General features: G+C 49.1%; 2 protein-coding genes across 10 annotated transcripts in view; one reads left to right on the top strand and one right to left on the bottom strand.

Annotated features, from left to right (window-relative positions):
• The window catches only part of GRHL3 (grainyhead like transcription factor 3), a 211,551-nt gene extending 204,931 nt beyond the window's left edge, over nucleotides 1–6,620 (top strand). For all 9 annotated transcript variants that reach the window (XM_044997785.1, XM_044997784.1, XM_044997782.1 and 6 more), the window contains one exon: nucleotides 5,808–6,620. In XM_044997785.1, coding sequence (XP_044853720.1) covers nucleotides 5,808–5,922 — 115 coding nt within the window. In that variant the 3' untranslated portion in view covers nucleotides 5,923–6,620. The remainder of the gene's footprint in view (nucleotides 1–5,807) is intronic.
• Nucleotides 6,621–10,995: 4,375 nt separating this feature from the next.
• Nucleotides 10,996–17,844, bottom strand: part of STPG1 (sperm tail PG-rich repeat containing 1) — a 49,016-nt gene continuing 42,167 nt past the window's right edge. Inside the window, exons 8-10 of the mRNA XM_044997866.1 lie at nucleotides 17,409–17,574; nucleotides 15,472–15,662; nucleotides 10,996–11,580 (exon numbers count right to left, since the gene is read on the bottom strand). Of these exons, the coding sequence (XP_044853801.1) occupies nucleotides 11,504–11,580; nucleotides 15,472–15,662; nucleotides 17,409–17,574 (434 nt within the window). The 3' untranslated portion in view covers nucleotides 10,996–11,503. The remainder of the gene's footprint in view (nucleotides 11,581–15,471; nucleotides 15,663–17,408; nucleotides 17,575–17,844) is intronic.

The following is a 17,844-nucleotide window of genomic DNA, read 5'->3' as shown; positions in this document are numbered from 1 at the left end:
CAGATCATGAGAACGGGTTTGCCGTGCAGCGGGATTCTCGCTAATCTTCTGTCAAAGGGCTCATGTTGCCAGACAAAGAATACGTCGAGTGCACTTTCATTGTGCCCTACCCCCGCTGAGGCGCTTGTTGTGTCTGGAAAACCGTGGTCCTGGGCCACCAAGCCGCAGCTTGACGTTATTGTGTACTGTTGTAATTATAACTTGGGCGCAACGAACAGCAAATAATAGCAATGCCCTCCTCGGAGACGGAGCGAATAGCTTTCTTAATCTGCCATTGTCTGAAAGGGAGGCGTTGATTGTTGAAGTCGAAGGGTCCCTCCTAGCCACGAGGTGATCCTTTGCCGAAAGAGCTCAAGAATTTCACCTGACGTTATTGTACAGAGTCTTGCTTTCTTTGCTAAATGACCCCAGAGAAAAAAACCCTCGGAGTTGAAGATTGGAGCTGGCGCTGCAGGTGGGAGATTGGGTTGTTTTCTAACCAAACCATGTGCAAAGTGTGATTTTGAGGCGTAATCAGACCTGACAGGGACCTCCCCCCATGACAAATACATCTCCCCTAAGTGGAAGAGCTAGTGCTTGTGCTTAGGCAGGGTTGGGGGAGTCTGGGGGAAGGGCTTCTGGGAATCAGCCTTTTCTTCGTTCAGACTGTAAGTGATTCTTGGAGGACCCCACGGAAGGTGACTCCAACCCCCAGTCAGTGATCTGCCCAGGCATGCCTACTGCTGCTCTCCTCTCGGTTCCTGGGTCAGCCCCAAAGCTGCTGCTTCGTAAATTCTCTTTCGAATGTAACCTTAGAAACACCTAATCGCTGTGACTGCCCCCAAGATGCTGGTGGGGGGAGAGTTTTGCTTTGTGGAGAGTTTGCAGGGCAATATGGCACTTGCTGAACATAACTACTTTGCGGATCCTGTGCAGCTCTGGGGCATTAGCTGAAACACTCTTTAAACAGACCTCATTACTCAGACATGCTGAGATATGTGCAAATAAAGCCAGCTCCTGCTCTGTTTTCCTAGCAGTCAGAGACACCGAGTTATAGCTGGCGTCTCTTGTACAACTGAGGACATGCTAATCACGTCAAAAACACTTCGGGGCTTGATCGCCATTGAAAACAATGGGCAAGATCCTCCACTGGTGTAAAATGGCATAGCTCTGTTGACTTTAATGGAGCGACATGGCTTTACACCAACTGGGGATCTGGCCCATTGACTTCAGTGGAGCGGTGCATCCCTGAGAACAAGCGAATTGCTAGTTTCCAGAACGCGCTCTGAAATAAAGAACTCTGAACCACTCCCTTCCCCCGACGAATGGGGAAAGACTCATCCGCTGCCAGGCTTATTTTCATAAATCTAGACAGCGAGTCCTCCACGCACAGAGATATGATCGCGCTTTGCAAGCACCAGTGACTGCCTGGAAAATGAATGAATTGTTTTGACTGGCACAGGCCCAGGTTTTTAGCGCAGAGGGAGACAGAGAGGAGAATTAGAATGACGCCAGTTTGTGCATTCGGTGGTTTTGGTGACGGGGCTCCTGACAAGCGTCTAACAAGGCGGAAGAAATGATCCCAGAATGTTGGCAGCGGCCAGGGTGTGCCGGGGGAGTTGAAAGGGACTCTCGCTGCTGGCCCGTTCTGTTGACGTCAGTGTGAGAAAGTCTGAGTGAAGTGGGCTTCTCCGGGGGGGATCTTCTACCACACTGCACTGGCAACTGTCTGGGAGTTTGATATTGAGGTCAGTGGGAACAGAGCAACAAGCAGCCCCGAGTGCATCTGAAAATCCCATTTCATGGCTCAAGGTCTGGATGCAGGATTTGTGTGTAGCTTTCAGCAAACAGGTAGCCCTGACTTCACTGGGACCGGTCACATGCTTAGAGTTGGGAAGGAACCCGAGCATGTTCCTGAATCAAGGCCTTGACAGCTCTAGAGGTTGGCATCTTCTATCCAAAGACCAAGGACAGCCTGGGTAGCAGCAGTGCATGTCTCCCACCCACCCATACACACACACACACACACACACACACACACACACATCTGCCCTCCTCAGCCCTGACATGGAGGAGCCCCCTCTGAAGACCAGGGTAGCTCGTCCTCTGTTCGTACCGTCAATGGCCTCTCTGCTAAGACTGACCTCGGGGATGCAAACAGCCATCAGCTGGTAACTACATTGTTACTGCTAACTTGGGTTGGAACTGACTGAGCTACCCAGCTGTGTGAATCTGAGTCCCCTGTGCAGATGAGTTCCTGCGAGGCAGGGGGAAAAAGGGTCTTGTCTGGTTGAGGGAACCACCTGTAACTTGATTTTTGTTGGTTATTCTATCTGATACGAAGTTAATATTATGAAGTAATGAATGCTTGGGAGATAGAATCAACCAGGGGTTCTCATCCCTGCCCAAAACGGAGGAAGGAGGAAATTAAAAGGCAACACATGTAAAGCAGACCAAACAAAATACCGTCATATCCAACTTGTAATTAACCTTTGGAACTCATTGCCAGCAGTTATTGTTGAGCAAATACCTTACTCAGATTCAACCTCTGCTACAATCTACTAGATCTTAGGATATTGCGAAATGTTTCCTGCTCTCCTAGCCTTAATTTTCCTTTTGCACAATTTCATCCCATTGCTTCACCCTAAGCAATTCTCTTTCTCCTTGGTGTTTACTCTGTGGGCCTCGGCTGGTATCAACCAATGTGGCTCAGTGGAACAACCTTGATTTACGCCATCTGAGGACATGGCATGAAAAGTGGTCCTTGGCAGCAGGGCCGGCTCCAGGCACCAGCGCAGCAAGCAGGTGCTTGGGGCGGCCAACGGAAAGGGGCGGCACGTCTGGCTCTTTGGCGGCAATTTGGCGGCAGGTCCCTCAGTCCCTCTGGGAGGGAAGAACCTGCCGATCGCGGCTTTTTTCTTTTTTCCCCCGCCGCTTGGGGCGGCAAAAACGCTGGAGCCGGCCCTGCTTGTCAGCATGACTACCTACATGCTCCATTCAGCTCATAGGCAGATGACATGAGTTTCAGGGTGACTCAGTAGAAGTAATGGGCAAACGTCATATAACTGTGAGCTTGGTCTGGATCTGCAATCTAAGGTCTGGGTTTCTCTTCAGGACTTATCTGAATCTTTTTGACTGAGAAATCGGACTGGAAACCCAATAGCATGAGGTTCGTGTGACTCCCGGTGCCTCATGTCTAGGATGAATTGGAGAGAACTCATGTAACTTTGGGTGCAAAGATTCTCTTTCCATGTTGGTCAAAAGTGCAGAGCAGCATGAAAACAGGAGATGCAGAAAGCTGACCCAACTTTCCCCAGTCCCCCATAAAGCTTGTGTCTGATTCATACCTAGATGAAGGTTCGATTCAGTTAATAGTTTTAATGTTACTCAGCATCTATAGTGGACCTTTCACCAGGCGGCTGCTAAATGCCTGACTTAGGCAGGTAGTGTCCCCATTCTACAGATGGGGAAACTGAGGAGATGTGATTTGGTCAGTGTCACAGAGGAAGTTGGTGGCAGAGCTGGGAAGTGGTGTGTTCACCCACTCTTGTCAGTGGGTAGCATTTTTCAAAGCTGAAATAAGGCTGGGTGGGACAGACTGGATGCCTTTCCCAGCTGTAGGTGGATGAAATATGAAAGACTTTTTGGAGATGCCTCATTTGTCATTTAAAGTGACCTTGGTTTTGGGTTGCATAAGGCAGCAGCGTGGGTCGGACACACCTGTGTGACACAGCCCTAGATTTCCACTCTGCGTTTAAAGCAGCATGCAGCCGTCTACACCTGGGACGACTGGAATGGGCTTACAAAGCAGAACTCCTAGTACAAAAGTGGACAAGCAATGGAAGAATCTAAGAGGAGGGTTGGGGGATTTTGGCAGCTGGGTAGATTGTCATCCTATTCCATGACTGTTTTGCTTCTGGGGCTGCCCATCCACTCACCTTTCTGTCTGCCCCCACAGCCTCTGGATCTCTGTCCTCCCTCATGTTCATTACCAGAGGCTGGGGCCTCCTTGTTGTGTTTGTGTGACAAGTTACTTTGTGCCTCAGTTTATCCATGTGTCGTGTTTAATGCCCTCCACTGAAAGGCCCTAGATATAGGAAATCAATCTGCTTATAAAGCATTCTGAGATCTTCTGAAGAGTAAATTATTGAGCCCCGGTCACAATTCTAAAGCATGTAATTAACAAATCTGAATGAAAAGGCAAAACTTGCCCCTTCACCTGCTTGTGCACTTCCTGTTTCAAAGGCAATCTGACATTCCTTGAATTCTGCACTGTCTTAGAACGGATCGGCCAGATGCTCTGGTGCTGTCAGTTGGTGTATCTCCATTGACTGCCAAGGGACTTCGACGATTTACACCACCTGAGGGTCTGACCTGTCCTCTGTGCCTGACAAATTACTAGATTTGCTAGAAACTGAAGCCTCTTTATCTCTGAGTATTGCACAGTTAATGCTATTGCCCCATTAATGATCCCAGTAGAGATCTGGAGGGAATGTGCTGTGTGCAATGAAAGACGGTTTGTTCTCTTTGCCACTTCCAAACGGTTCCGAGTGCCTCCTGTGATTTATGGGAACGTAGCCGGGTGACGCTCTGTGACATCAATGATATTTTAATGTGGAACTCTGGTATGATGGGGAGCCATGGCCATGGCTTTAAATCAGCTGTTGAAATGCTTCTCCCCCTGGCCTTTGTAATTTCTGGTTCCAAGCAGTTGATTTTATGAGTGTCGCTGAAGTTGTAACCAGTCCACGGCCAGGAAAGATGTGGCCGCTTGGAAGGAGCAAAGAATTTGGAGTGCTGGCTGTCCTGCTGCTGCTGTATATTCAGGCGGCATGTGGTGTTCTCTGCGTTTGGGGGATTAGCCACTGGGCCAAGGGGGCCTGTGCCCGGGGGCCCTGGAAAAATGGGCGCTCCTGCGCCCCACCCTGCTCTCCCCACCTAGCACTCCTGCCAGGGACTGGGGTTGGGCTGCAGGGGCTTTCCCCACTCCGCCTGCCTGGCACTCCTGCTGCAGAGCAAGGGAAGTGCCCCAACCATGCTCCCTGGCAGGAGCACCAGGCAGGTGGAGCGGGGCAAGTGCCTGCACCCCGACCCTGCTTCCTGGCAGGAGCACCCAGGTAGAGAGGGGAAGCCCCTGTGCCCTGACCGGGGGTGGGGGGTGGGGGAGGAATGCAGCTGGAAGGGATGGGGAGGGGCTCCCACTTGCTCTGGCCCAGGGCCCCACAAAACCTTAATCCGCCTCTGCCTGTCTGGGAGAACGGGCGTCCAGCGCTTACATTCTGCACAGGGATCTTGGCGGTTGTCAGTGGAAAATACTCTCCTGGTCAATTCTCCGCATTGCAGCCCAACTCGGCAATGCCGTGAAGCCCGGGGTAGGAGAAAGTGGACAATGCAGTATTCTGTGTGTGCCCTCCCAGCTCACCCGCTGCTGGTGTTAAAGGAGCAAGCTGGTTTCCCAAGTGGAAATGAGCCCCCCCTTGCTTACCGCAGAGCCCCAGAAAGGAGCCAGTCGGTCACGATACGGGTCTGATTGCAAACTGGTTAGTAACAAGAACACGGACTGTTTGTATTGTGCTTTGCCTGTTCAAAGCTCTCTGTAAAAGACTATCTGATCCTTCCAGCACCCGTGTGGCCCAGGTAGGTCAGTGCTATTATTGCACCTAGGTGGAAACCGAGGCACGGTGATGTGCTAGGACTTGCGCAAGGCCACGTGGCAAGTCAGTGGGAAAGGCAGGACGAGAACTCAGGATCTCTCAGTTCCCACCGCTCCTCAGCTGAAGTGACTGCCTGAAATATGCGCCCCTAATCCAATCTCTCTCCTCTCCTAGCATCTTGGTGAACATGGATAACAACATCATCCAGCACTACAGCAACCACATGGCTTTTTTACTGGACATAGTGGAAGCAGAGGACAAAATCCAGATCATCCTCAAGGAGCTCTAAAGATCCCAGGGCTGCACTTACGCTGGGACTTCTCTCCCGAAGCCGGCGAGCTGGACCCAAACGGGACACAACCTCACGCCACGCCTCATTGCCGGTACTTGAACACGTTCCCCTGGGGAGGAGATGCTCAGCGCGAGGAAGTGCTTGGACAATCCATTCTCAATGTGAACGTGGAACTTCTCGCCGTTGAATTTATTATTATTAATTATTATTATTATTATTATTTGTATTTTGTATTTTCTTTCCCCCAGGCAACAGGTCGGAGCTTCTGTTTCACGGTTGGGATAGCAGATCTGCTAATAGGGTTGTCCAATGGCAGCCTACACACAGACAAACAAATGCTTTTGTTCACCCCTTGTCTTGGTCTGTTGCTGAATCGACCACAGGCAGCAGCTTTCTACTAAACCGTCAGTCATGCAGAACCTTCAAACAGAGCTAATCCCGGCCGGCAGCTCCTCGCTCCAAAGAGACTTTCTCAGATGCATTGAAACATGGCTGCTAAACAGATGCTGCCGGCTCTGGGCACGGCCCCTCCACCTCACCCCGGATGTAAATACCACTCGTCAGCCATTTGTTTTATACGTTTCTAATGTACCCTTCCTTTTATATTTTGTATATGTATAAATATGCCTCGTTTTATATTTGACCCAGCACCGGGACACTGAGAGCATTTCAAAACCGGGCTGCTTCACATTTCCCCGGGAACTTGTTTTTATAACCGTGTTGTTGGGTTTTTTGTATAGTCCATAGCAATAAAGGTTCGGAGATGGAAAGTTGAAGTGGTCTTGCCAAACTCGGTGGGGCTTGTGGGAGGAAATAGGCAGGACCCATTGGGAAAGGGGGAGGGAGGCAGAGAGAGGATTGGAAGTTGTTTCATGGGCCGCGTGCTGGGTAATAACATGAAGATTCCAGGCTTGTAAAACTGAACTGGTTCTTTATTAAGAGGATAGTTCACAGGGAGGCTGCAGCCAGTATTCTAGCCATATGGCCACAGACTGACTTTCAGGTGTCTCCTCCAAACTCATCCTTCCTGCAACCCTTGTGCCTCCCTCCAAGTCCATGTTACAGAATTAACACTTAGCCCCTGGATGGAGCTCAAAGGGTGCTTAGAACCATTCAGTAACCCTAACACACCCCTGGGGTCGAATGGGGGGATTATCTCCATTCTATGCATTGGGGAAACTGAGGCACCAGCCCTACTTATTTCCTACTAAGGATAATTCCACTATCTTCCTCACCCCAACCCTCACAAGGCTCCATGGTCTTCCATCCTCAGACAACAGCCCTCCCTCAGTAGGGACCTCCTGTGCCAGATGAAGTCATAGGCCCATGCCCAGGGCCTCAGCTCCTGGAGTCCTGTGATTATTGTATCAGAATCTCAGCATTCATTTTAAAAAAAGGACATAAATGTCTAGTCCTTGTGACTGGGAAGGAAAGTGTGAAAACGTGACCCAAGTGTAACCCGGTCAGCAATGTCTACCTGAGTCTGCTGAGAGCCTGGAACACGAGTTGTCCGTATGCATCTCAATGGGGTGTTAACTCCAAGACTCCCTGCCACCATTTCCCCAGAGGGCTCAGTGTGCATCAGGAGTGAGTAGCAGGCCCAACCTGCCTACATTCCAGCTGCTGAGGTAAGTACCGAAGGGCCTCTGCCAACAGGGAGATGGGGGGCACTGCTGCTGCTCCAGACATGGAGGGTGAGGGGATCCGCTGCTGCCACTCCTGGGTGAGGCAAAAGCCCTGTCCCTGCCTTTGTGGGGATGGAGGGGAGGCGCCCTGCTGCTGCAAGGAGTGGGGCCTTGGGTGGAGCCCAGCTGGAGAAGAGGACGAGCTGGCCATAAGGGACCCTGTAGGAGGTGGGGGGCCATGTAAACGGTAGGGTCAGCTCTGCCTCTCCAAAAACTGCTTTTTGGTAATTGCTGGCCCCGGCCCATCCCTCTCCCATATGAGTTAGGAGCGGAGCATAAAAGGGGGCAGCGGGGGAGAGGGATGAGGGGGAAGTGGGTGAGTGGTGGGAAAAGAGGGGCATAAGGGGGGATCTGGAGGAGTCTAGAATAAATCCTCCTCAGCCCATCGACCAGGTTCCCAAAGCTCTGCAGCGGCTTTCTGTGGATCCTGGTTACCGGACAGGGAGTCAGGACTCCTGGGTTCTATGCCTGGCTCTGCCCATAACTCACCACATGACCTTGGCCAAGTCACTTCCTGGCTTAGCTGCCTCAGTTTCCCCACCTGTAAAGTGGGAGGGAGCATTAATCCTGCCTTTGGAAACGGCTGTGTGGCCTCATAGCTGGAAAGTGCCATAGAGGAACTAAGCATAAAAAAAAAGTAAATGCCTCATTCGTTTCCACTAAGCTTCTGGCAGTTTGGGGCGCTGGGGGGCTGGGCAGACACACACTGTGAGTCAGGCAGGAGCATGTGTGGCGGGAGGGAGGAGGCCGTGGTCTCTCAGATTATTGGTTCCATTATCCCAGGGATTAATTTGGCCTGTTGGTTGTCCAGGGTAGGTGCTGTCTCTTCCCTCACTCAGGTGGCATCAGAATGCAGACCATCAGTAAGAACAACAGGCAGAACCATGGAAAACGTTCAGCCAGGTGCCGGAGCGCGCCGTGCTCCCTGGGTCAGAGCTTGTCAGTGGTAACGCTGGGTCTCAAGGAACGTTTCCTGTGGCCATGAAAGAGCCTCAGGTACTGACTCTCCTGCCTTAACTCTAGTTTGGTGGTTACCAGCTTCCTTCAGTTTCCACTGGCGACGTGAGTCTCCCATGTAGTTCAGTTGCATTCTCAATAGCTGCCATCACCTGTGGAGAGGGGCAGGGGATACACCCGTGTGCAGATCAGGGGAGCAGAGGCAGTGGAAGGGGGTCAGAGTTTTCAGAGCCTGCAGAGAAGTTGCCTAATCAGGTTAGGGGCTGGGCTGAGAGGCGCCGTACAGATTTCTGGAAGCTGCAAGAAAAACGTGGTTCTATTTCCCACCCATAATGTTGCAAGGTTTCTGTGATTATCACAAATCCCTCAGTGAGTCAGTTGCTCTGCTGGAAAATCCAGTTTTGCCCACCCTCTGAGTGCATCGTGTTTCCTTATTGCCCGTCCTCTCGCCCAGCTGACTGGCAGTGGGCACACGGAGGTGTACCCCTGCCGTCCAGGATGGCGCAGACGAAAGGGGAGAGCCATTTTTCAGTTGGGAGGGGGGTAGAGAATGGCGGGACGTGGTTCATCCGTACTGGCTATGCCCATGCCTATGGCAGGTGGATTGAGATTAAGAGTCAAATGTACCTATGGTGTAAATCCATTGGAGTAATGCAGTTACACCAGGGAACAATCTGCCCTTGGATCTGATTCTCTTCTTCACACCAGTGCAATTCCATGGACTCCAGTGGGGTTCCTTGTGCTTTTCACCAGTGAGTGAGCAATCGGACGGCATTGTGCCACTTTGCACCAGCTGGGAACCTGGCCTGAAGTTTTGCCAGGTGGGAACTGCTTCTTCTGGCGCTGCTGCAGCCCTTTGCATGAGTGCAGGCAAAGCTCCACTATTCCGAGCGGGCCGCATTTCACACTCGCTTTGCACTGGTCTAAGTGGCCACATGAGGTGGAGGGCAGGGGAGGATCAGGAGCCTATTTTGATGCAAGCAAAATGTGAACCTGCCTTCATCCTGATCTCACACCCACTTCATATCGAGGAAACGCCACTGATTTCAGCAAATGCCAGCTGATTCACAGCAGCGTGAGAGCAAGCCCAGCCCCCCCTCCTCCCCCGCCCTGCCCAGGGTGGGTGTTTCGCTGACGTTGCTGGCGTGCTCAGTATCGGTTCATCCCTTCCAGCAAAGGCGAGTTGCCGTACAGCTTGTGCAAAGCACAGCTCACAAGCATGCAAGAGCATTCTTGACTCGTCACCCGAAGCCCACCAGCACCTTGAGAAGATTAAAGTGCAACCGAAAAAGCTCCAGGGCAGCAAGTCCTGAGGGTGGATAAAGGTCATGTGAAAGTATGAACCCACTTGTGTTTGCCTGGAGTTCATGATGATGAATGAGAGAAGCTTCCACTGAAGCAATATTCTGCTAGGTCTAGTCGATGGCTGGTTTGTACTGACTTCAACAAAAACCAAGCCAATTAATTCAAAAGTTTTTGACTTATCCTCACTTCCAGATCAGAAAAATGCACCCACAGCTGTCTGTTCATTTTGAAAGCTTGCTGCTTACATTGCACAAACTCTGCAAGTGCATCACACTGACACATGCCAAGACCTGACTGCATGACAAATTGAAGTGCTCTGTCCTCAGAGAAGGAACAGCACAGAAATGCAAGCTTTTCCCCGTATTGCCCTCCCAATGTGCCCCAATCCTGAACACCACTGAGCTAGCTATCCGTAGGATGACCAGACAGCAAGTGTGAAAAATCAGGACAGGGGGTGGGGGGTAATAGGAGCCTATATGAGAAAAAGCCCCAAATATCGGGACCGTCCCTATAAAATCAGGACATCTGGTCACCCCAGCTATCTGTACCGTCAGCTAGGAACAAGGTCAGTCTCCCACTCCATGGTTTCTTTGTGGAGTGCCAATAAGAATGTTGTCACTTTCAGTGCTTTCCCTTGTATCTTTCAATTCCATGTATCTTTCATCTACCCTCCTCACCCTAATTTCATGTCACTGCAGGTTTATTTACATGTAATTTGTCTGTTGCTATGGGAAATGTGATCTCCTAAAATCCCAGACTGCCCAGGGCTTTGCCGAAGAGATGAAACTTACACGACACTCGGCCAGGGTAGCACACTCTCTGGGGCAGCCGTGGCGTATGCTGTCATTTACATCAGTGCAAAGTGGGTATCACATGGGGCCCTTTTGGGGCCAGCCTCTGAGCTGGAGTAAAGCTGCATATCTTCATTGACTTCAGTGGAGTTTTTCCTGATTTATGACTGTGCGAGTAAGAGGAAAAACAGGTGAAGATAGACAGGTGCATTTCCAAACCTCTGATCGAATGCTCAGTATTGGACAGCTGCTCCTACCCCCACCTCCTTGTGGTGGTGTTGATTAGTTGAGACTGCTCCACACATGCTGCTATTATTATTTATTATTTGTATTATTGTCAGGCCTAGGACACAGCCAGATTTATTTTGTGTTTTACAGGGAGAGAGTGCAGCTAATCCAGCAGCACACGTGCATTCTAAAAGCCAGAGGTCGAAATGGAGGATCAGGGGAACCGCAGTTCCAACCAAGACAACTGGGGATAAAAAGCAAGATATAGATTACTGCAAGTATACTGTGTTTCTCGTGATTGGCCGACATACGACCAGAATTTATCAGTGCCAAAGAGACATGACCACTAATTACATAGGGTAAAAAATAATCAAACAATATTTGCATGAATTGTTCAACTTAATTGGAAGATCTTAGGTCAATTTCAGCCTAATGATCACCTTTCAGTTTGCAATATGTGCACAATACCAGCCGCAGATGCCAGATATAAGGACAGTTAAAGCACGAAGGCTGGGGACACCATAGCTTGCCCATGCGGTAGTGGCTGCGCGGCTGGTTTTGAATGAGGTCCAGTCTTTGCAGAATTTCTCCAAAATATGGGGGCTCTGATGCCTACAGTACTGGAATCCACTTGTTATCAACATTGTAGATAAAGGACTGTTTCCTTGGTACCTCTGGCAGATAAGTACCTATAACGAGAAAGTATCCGAGGGGGAGCTGGGTTAGTCTGGTTCTGTAAAAGCAGCAAAGAGTCCTGTGGCACCTTACAGACTAACAGACGTATTGGAGCATGAGCTTTCGTGGGTGAATACATACATGCATCCGACGAAGCGGGTATTCACCCACGAAAGCTCATGCTCCAATACGCCTGTTAGTCTATAAGGTGCCACAGGACTCTTTGCTGCTATAACGAGAAAGGTACATAAACGAGCTAAATGCCAATTTCAGATTATTGACTAATGTAGGAATTATGGTGTCTTGTTTGCTGGGGGCGGGGAGATAAGAGAAAGGGTGATAAACTCTTGGTTGTATTTTTCATTGGCTACATAAAGCATCTTTAACAGAGGAGAAAGTAAGCCGATCCGGTCCGGTCCGGTATAGCGGCAAGAGCTAGGACGCTGTGCCGGACTGGACTGGCTTCCGCGGCGGTGATTTAAAGGGCCCAGGGCTCCAGCCGCTGTGGGGAGCCCCGGGCCCTTTAAAGCGCCACCGGAGCTAGGGCAGCCAGGCTCGGGTGGGGATTTAAAGGGCCCGGAGCTCCGTGGCGGCCAGAGCCCCAGGCCCTTTAATTCACCCCTGAGCCCTGGGGCTCCCAGCTGCCTCTGCAGCTGGTTGCTCCAGGGTGATTTAAAGGCCCTGGGGCTCCCAGCCACAGCCGGAGCCCCAGGGCCTTTAAATCTGGAAAGGCCCCACCTCTTCCGGTTGAAGCCCCGCCTCTACCGGTTGAAGCCCCGGCCCTGCTCAGGACTCCTGCGTACCAGTAAGTCCTTTAAGTTACTTTCACCCCAATCGTTAATAAATAATGGCCAGATTCCTATACCTTTATTCATACCAAGCTCTGCCACTGAAGTCAATGGTACTACATGAGGAGTAAGGACATATTCAGCATGAGTAAAGGAGATGAGATGAGAGAATGCGAGTCTCCCTGCTCTGCCACAGACTTCTTGTATGACCTTGGCCAAGTCACTTAGGCCCAGATTAGTATTTAGGTGCCTAACTCCCACTGAACAATCAACCTTTAAGGATGTGGGCCTCAGTCTCTCTCTGCCTTCATTTCCCATCAATACAATGGGAAGAACAGCATTTCCTTACCCCATAGGGGTGCTGTGAGGATAAATACATAAAAGCTTGTGAGGCGCTCAGACACTATGGTAATGGGGCCATATAAGCACCTTCGATAGATAGTGAAGCCAGCCCAAGGTGGCCCATAGTGTTGAAAGGTTTAGTGAAGACAGCAAGATGTTTTTTCCTCCTTGAGTATCGCCTCAAATTTGTACGACATGTCAGTTCAGTGAGATAAAAGCGAGCCACCTTGGCCTCCTGGGCCTTTGCTAATAGGCGTGTATCTGCTGTTACATGACAGAGGTATAGGCAAGCCGTGCTTTTGTTAACATCCTTATTAACGTGCATTGCAATTAGAGACGAGTCTGGGTTATGACACTGGGATCTAGTTCCAAAGTTTGCCTCAGATCCTGTGTTTGGACCTTTCTTTAATATTTAACACGATCCAAAGTTCATTGTGATTGTTTTTTGTATTGACTGATTGTATCTTTATCAGAGGCTTTTAGGTTAAATGATAAACCAGAAACCCTGGAAATATTATTAAATATCTGGCGTCCTAAAATCCAGACAAGTACTTTGTATCCAACCATCCTTTAATATCATAGAATCTCAGGGTTGGAAGGGACCTCAGGAGGTCATCTAGTCCAACCCCCAAATATGGCTACTGCAATAATATAGCCCTAGGAATTTAACTGTGCGGTGTTTAGATTGTTCTTTTCCTGATGTCATTGTTCCTTACAAAGTGCATGCACAGCACTGCAGATCTGTATTACATGCAAGTCGTACAGTACTGAGCGATTTTGCATTATATATGAATAGTGCACATGGGCTAACGCTACTTTTGATTTCATTGCAGGGAGCTTTGCCCCAATGAAATTTCTTTTGTGACTTCAGAGCTAGCGGTAAAAGGTTAGAAAGAATGGGATCTGATCTTTTCTAATGCCAGAAAGGGTGCTGGCAGGGTTGAGTGATTATGGGAGATGTCCTGACTTTTCACAAGTTAACAAGGCATGTGCATGGTTTTCAATTTAATACTATGGGAAGGAAAAACTAGACTCTTTTACTACCTTCTGTTGAAAGTATTTCTAGCCCCACTCACGTCATCTTTAATTCATTTTTAACCATCCTGGGAGACTCTGGGCCAGATCCTCGGCTGGTGTAAATTAGCAGAGCTTCATTTGCTTCAATTTACACCAGCTGAGGATCTGGCCCAACATCTAAGAAGTAGACCAGTATTTAGGGACAGCAGCATTTATGCCCAAGCACTTGGCACGCTGAGCGTTTGAGATGTAATATGGACAATGGTTATCATTCAATCCTTTAAGAGAATCGGTCCCTCTGTTTCTGCTGCCACAAGACCCCTGATGGCACCATTTTAGCCTGGTATGACATTCCCCATTACTCTGTGGATGTACAAATTCTACAGATGAATAAAATCATATACTGTACTGTAAATAATAGCAAAATTGCTGTTGTCTGCTTTCCAAACCAGGCATTCATCTGTCAGAGGGACTTAGGGTCATGTTTCATGAATTGTTTACTTCCTCGAATACACCTAACTTACTCACTATATGAAAATAGTGTTACTCATGGCAATTATTATTAATTGCACACAGGGCACTCGGGACCAGATTCCACCAGCCTTGCTCACCCTCAGCAGTTCCCTACTCCACACGCACTTGCAGAGTGAGGGGAACGTCCGGAAGTGGTGGCAGAATCTGGCCCTTCGTTTGTCCCCTGTATGTTAGCAATCTTAACGCCAAAAGGGGCAGCTCTGGATCCCCAGCGTCGCTGAGCACACGGTGAGGTGAGCAGGCCCTTTGGGACCGCGTGTGTGAGTAAGGACTGCACAATCTATTCCTCTACATGCACACTGGATATACTGGTAGGTAATTATTATAATTAGAGCAAAGTGCATCATACTCATGGAAACGTTAGTCCATTTAACCCATGAGTCTCTGTGAGTAGGTCCCTCCTTCCACCTTCTCCAAGCATTTTCTGGATACAATTATGGGAGCTGCTTCATCTCCCATATATGCTGATGTAAATCAGGAACAACTGCCCTGGACTCAGCGGAGTTACACCAGTGTCAGAGTTAGACCAGAGTCAAGGTGGAGTAAGGCAGCGGAGATTCAGGGCTATGATGCCCTGTAATGTTGCTTTCCGCTTGGGCTATGCAAACGCTTTGCAGTTTCATGAGTCAGTTTTCTTCCTTCTCCTCTAACTGCTTCCTCCCACTCCGCCCACACAGGGCTTTAAGACAGCACCGGTAAAACTTCGGTTGTAATAACAAGAGTTGAATGGTAGTTTTTCAAATACAACGTAGCTCCCATAAGCTGTTTGTCAAACATGCTGACAGTTGGCAATACCTGAATGGCAATCGCAGTGCAAACATCTACGCTTTTCTCAAAATATTTTCAATAAATGGTCTAGTGGTCCGACCGCAGGGCTGGGAGGCAGGAGATTTCGGTTCTAGTCCCAGTTCTGACACTGAATCTCCGTGTAACCTTGGACAAGTCACTTAGTCCCATGTTTACAACAGAAGTTAGGTGCCTAAAGAGGCAGATAGGTGCCTACTGGGATTTATAACAGCTCTTAAGTAGGTTAGGTGCCCAACTCACTTAGGCATTTTGGTAAATCCCACTAAGGCACCTGGCTGCATCTTTAGGTGCCTAGATATTGTTATACATCTGACCCTTAGCCACTCTGTGCCTCAGTTTCCCTATCTGTAAAAAGGTGGATAATACTGCTTGGAAAGTGCTTTGAGCGCTATGTAAATACAAAGTATTTATCTATACCTGGTCCAGGTATCCCTTGCTGAGCTGTGGCCCCTCTCCACCGGCCCGTGTTTGAGACAAATACAGCACTAGAGATGTAATGCTTCGCTGGCCCTTCGTAGTCCACTACTTCATACTGCCCTGGCCCAGGCAAAGGTGGATTTTTAGCTGGTGGTATGGCAGGGGCGGAGAAATTCAAGTTTTGCTTTCGCCTATCAGAAGAAAAGAGAATCGAGATACATTGTAAATTGATGGGGTTTGAAGTTTGAGCATAAAAGCTGTGATGTCTAAATGGTGTTAGGTGCTGACATTTCAATGAAATTCAATAGGTGGTAAGTGCTCGAATCACATAGGATCCTTTGAAAAATCACAGCTGAAAGCTTTAAAGAATGATCTAGAAAAGAACTACCCGGAGCCTCTCGGATCACATGCATTGCAAATCTGGGTACCCGTACAAAGCCACGTATGAAGCCTCTTCACTTTATTGCAAAACAGATTGACTCAATGATGGGCCTGATCCTGCTGCCATTGAGAGCAAGGGCCAGATGCTCAGCTGGTGTAAATCAGGGTAGTTCCCCTGAAGTCAATGGAGCTGTGCCAGTTTTTTCCAGCTGAGTATGTGGCCTCATATGCGTAAATCAGTGCCTTAAATGGGAACTGGATCGGTCTCTAAGGGTGCACCTGCACGGTACATACATGAGTAGCCCTTAGCACAGATATAAATAGCAGAGACCATGAGGCACAGCTTCGGTGAGTAAAGACACACCTGAAGGGTGTGGTTATGTACTCACAGTCGTACCCTCCCTGGCTCTCTATTCACCCACACCATCCCTCCCCGTTTACACTGCTGTGTCCTGCTGCCTTCCAACTGGTGGAGCCTTTCCCCACCACAGGAAAAGACCCTGGCAGTGAGGAAAGGCTCCTCTAGCTCCCTGCTGGTGGAGTCTTTCCTCCGCCAGCCCCTTTCACTAACACGTGTAGCTACAGACTGTAACTTGCTTTTCACTGGAGCGTGTAGCTACACGTACCCGACAGTGTCGTGTGGCCACAACCTAACTTGGGCATCTGGACATGGATTGTTCTGACGGTTGCTGATAATGTAGATTGATGATCCTCGCACTTGAGGGTTAATTTAGCCCTCTGTGTTTAGCACACGCCGTCTGGCATTAATTCTCCCTCCCTACAGCTTTCCACTCCTTTCACAAAACCTCTGTTGTAAGATACACCTGCCTGTGTGCAGAGAGCAGCAGACTTGCCCATATACTCCTCATACCTTTCTCTGGTCAAGAATTTACTGTTGATCTTAATCTTATCTCAGGCAAACCAATGTCACTGTCACTGGGTGGTCATAATAAATCTACTTGAATAACCTGCTGATAGGCAGATTTATCTGCCTTTCCAGAATGATGCCAAAGGGGAAAGAAAGGGGCTTTTCCTTTACTTCCTTTATTCTGTTTTGGCCTGAACTGAAGGAGCAAGTGCTTGAAACCTTGCAGGAAGGCCTGTTGTCCACCTCCGTTTTGCAGACTCAATGGAGTTCAGAGAAGCATCTAAGCTTTATTCAAAGAGAGATGTGGGGTCTATTTCCTGTTCTGCCACTGGGTCATGTTTGCCTCCATTTTCCCATCTGTCAAATGGGGATCATATATCATACCTACTGCCCAGTGGTTGTGCGGTATTGATAACAGTTTGTGTATTTTGCTTTTCAGTGTTAACAGCCCACCTCCCGTTTAAGGCAAAGCAGCCTGATCTTTCGCTTCCCAAGGCAGCCATCTTTTACCCCATCTGTAAACCAATGGCAACAGAGACAACCGAGTATGGGCTTGACTGTGCTATGGTGGAAGAACTTTGCAGAGAACCAGGTGTGAGCTCTTCTGCTGCAGCTGCTGGACCCTCCTGCAATCTGATGTGTTCATAAGCAACGCCTGGCAGTGAAAAGCATACAGGTTAGGACTCACATGGAAGGGGTCTTCTTTGCTGCTTTAGGGGGGTTGCTGAGCTGATACGCTGCAGGCCCTGGGCTTATTGTGTTCACCTTTGTTTCACGATGAGTATTTGATCTGAAGCAAGACACTAGAATCCTGGGGGACTTCTTGATGAGGGAGTCATTGATTCTGTAATGGCCTGATAACACGACAAGAAAAAGGATGTAAAAACCAAACCATATCTCAACTATTGCACTGGGGCAGGCATACAGGGGCATAAGTCAATGAAAGTAAAAGGAAACAGCACAACAGGGTGTTTGGAGGGGAAAGCATTTCTTGAGATGATAAAAACTGCTTCCTGGAGCAGCTTATCCCTGGGGCACAGAAGATGAGTGACTACTCTAGCGACTTAATCCTGAACACGGGAGCATCCAGGGAGGACGTACAGGTAGGAAAATTAGCAATTAAA

This window comes from Mauremys mutica, chromosome 23 (assembly GCF_020497125.1).
Source record: "Mauremys mutica isolate MM-2020 ecotype Southern chromosome 23, ASM2049712v1, whole genome shotgun sequence".
Classification (NCBI taxonomy): domain Eukaryota; kingdom Metazoa; phylum Chordata; order Testudines; family Geoemydidae; genus Mauremys; species Mauremys mutica.
The sequence above is the reverse complement of the archived record's forward strand: the minus strand, read 5'-3'. Positions and strand labels throughout refer to the sequence as shown.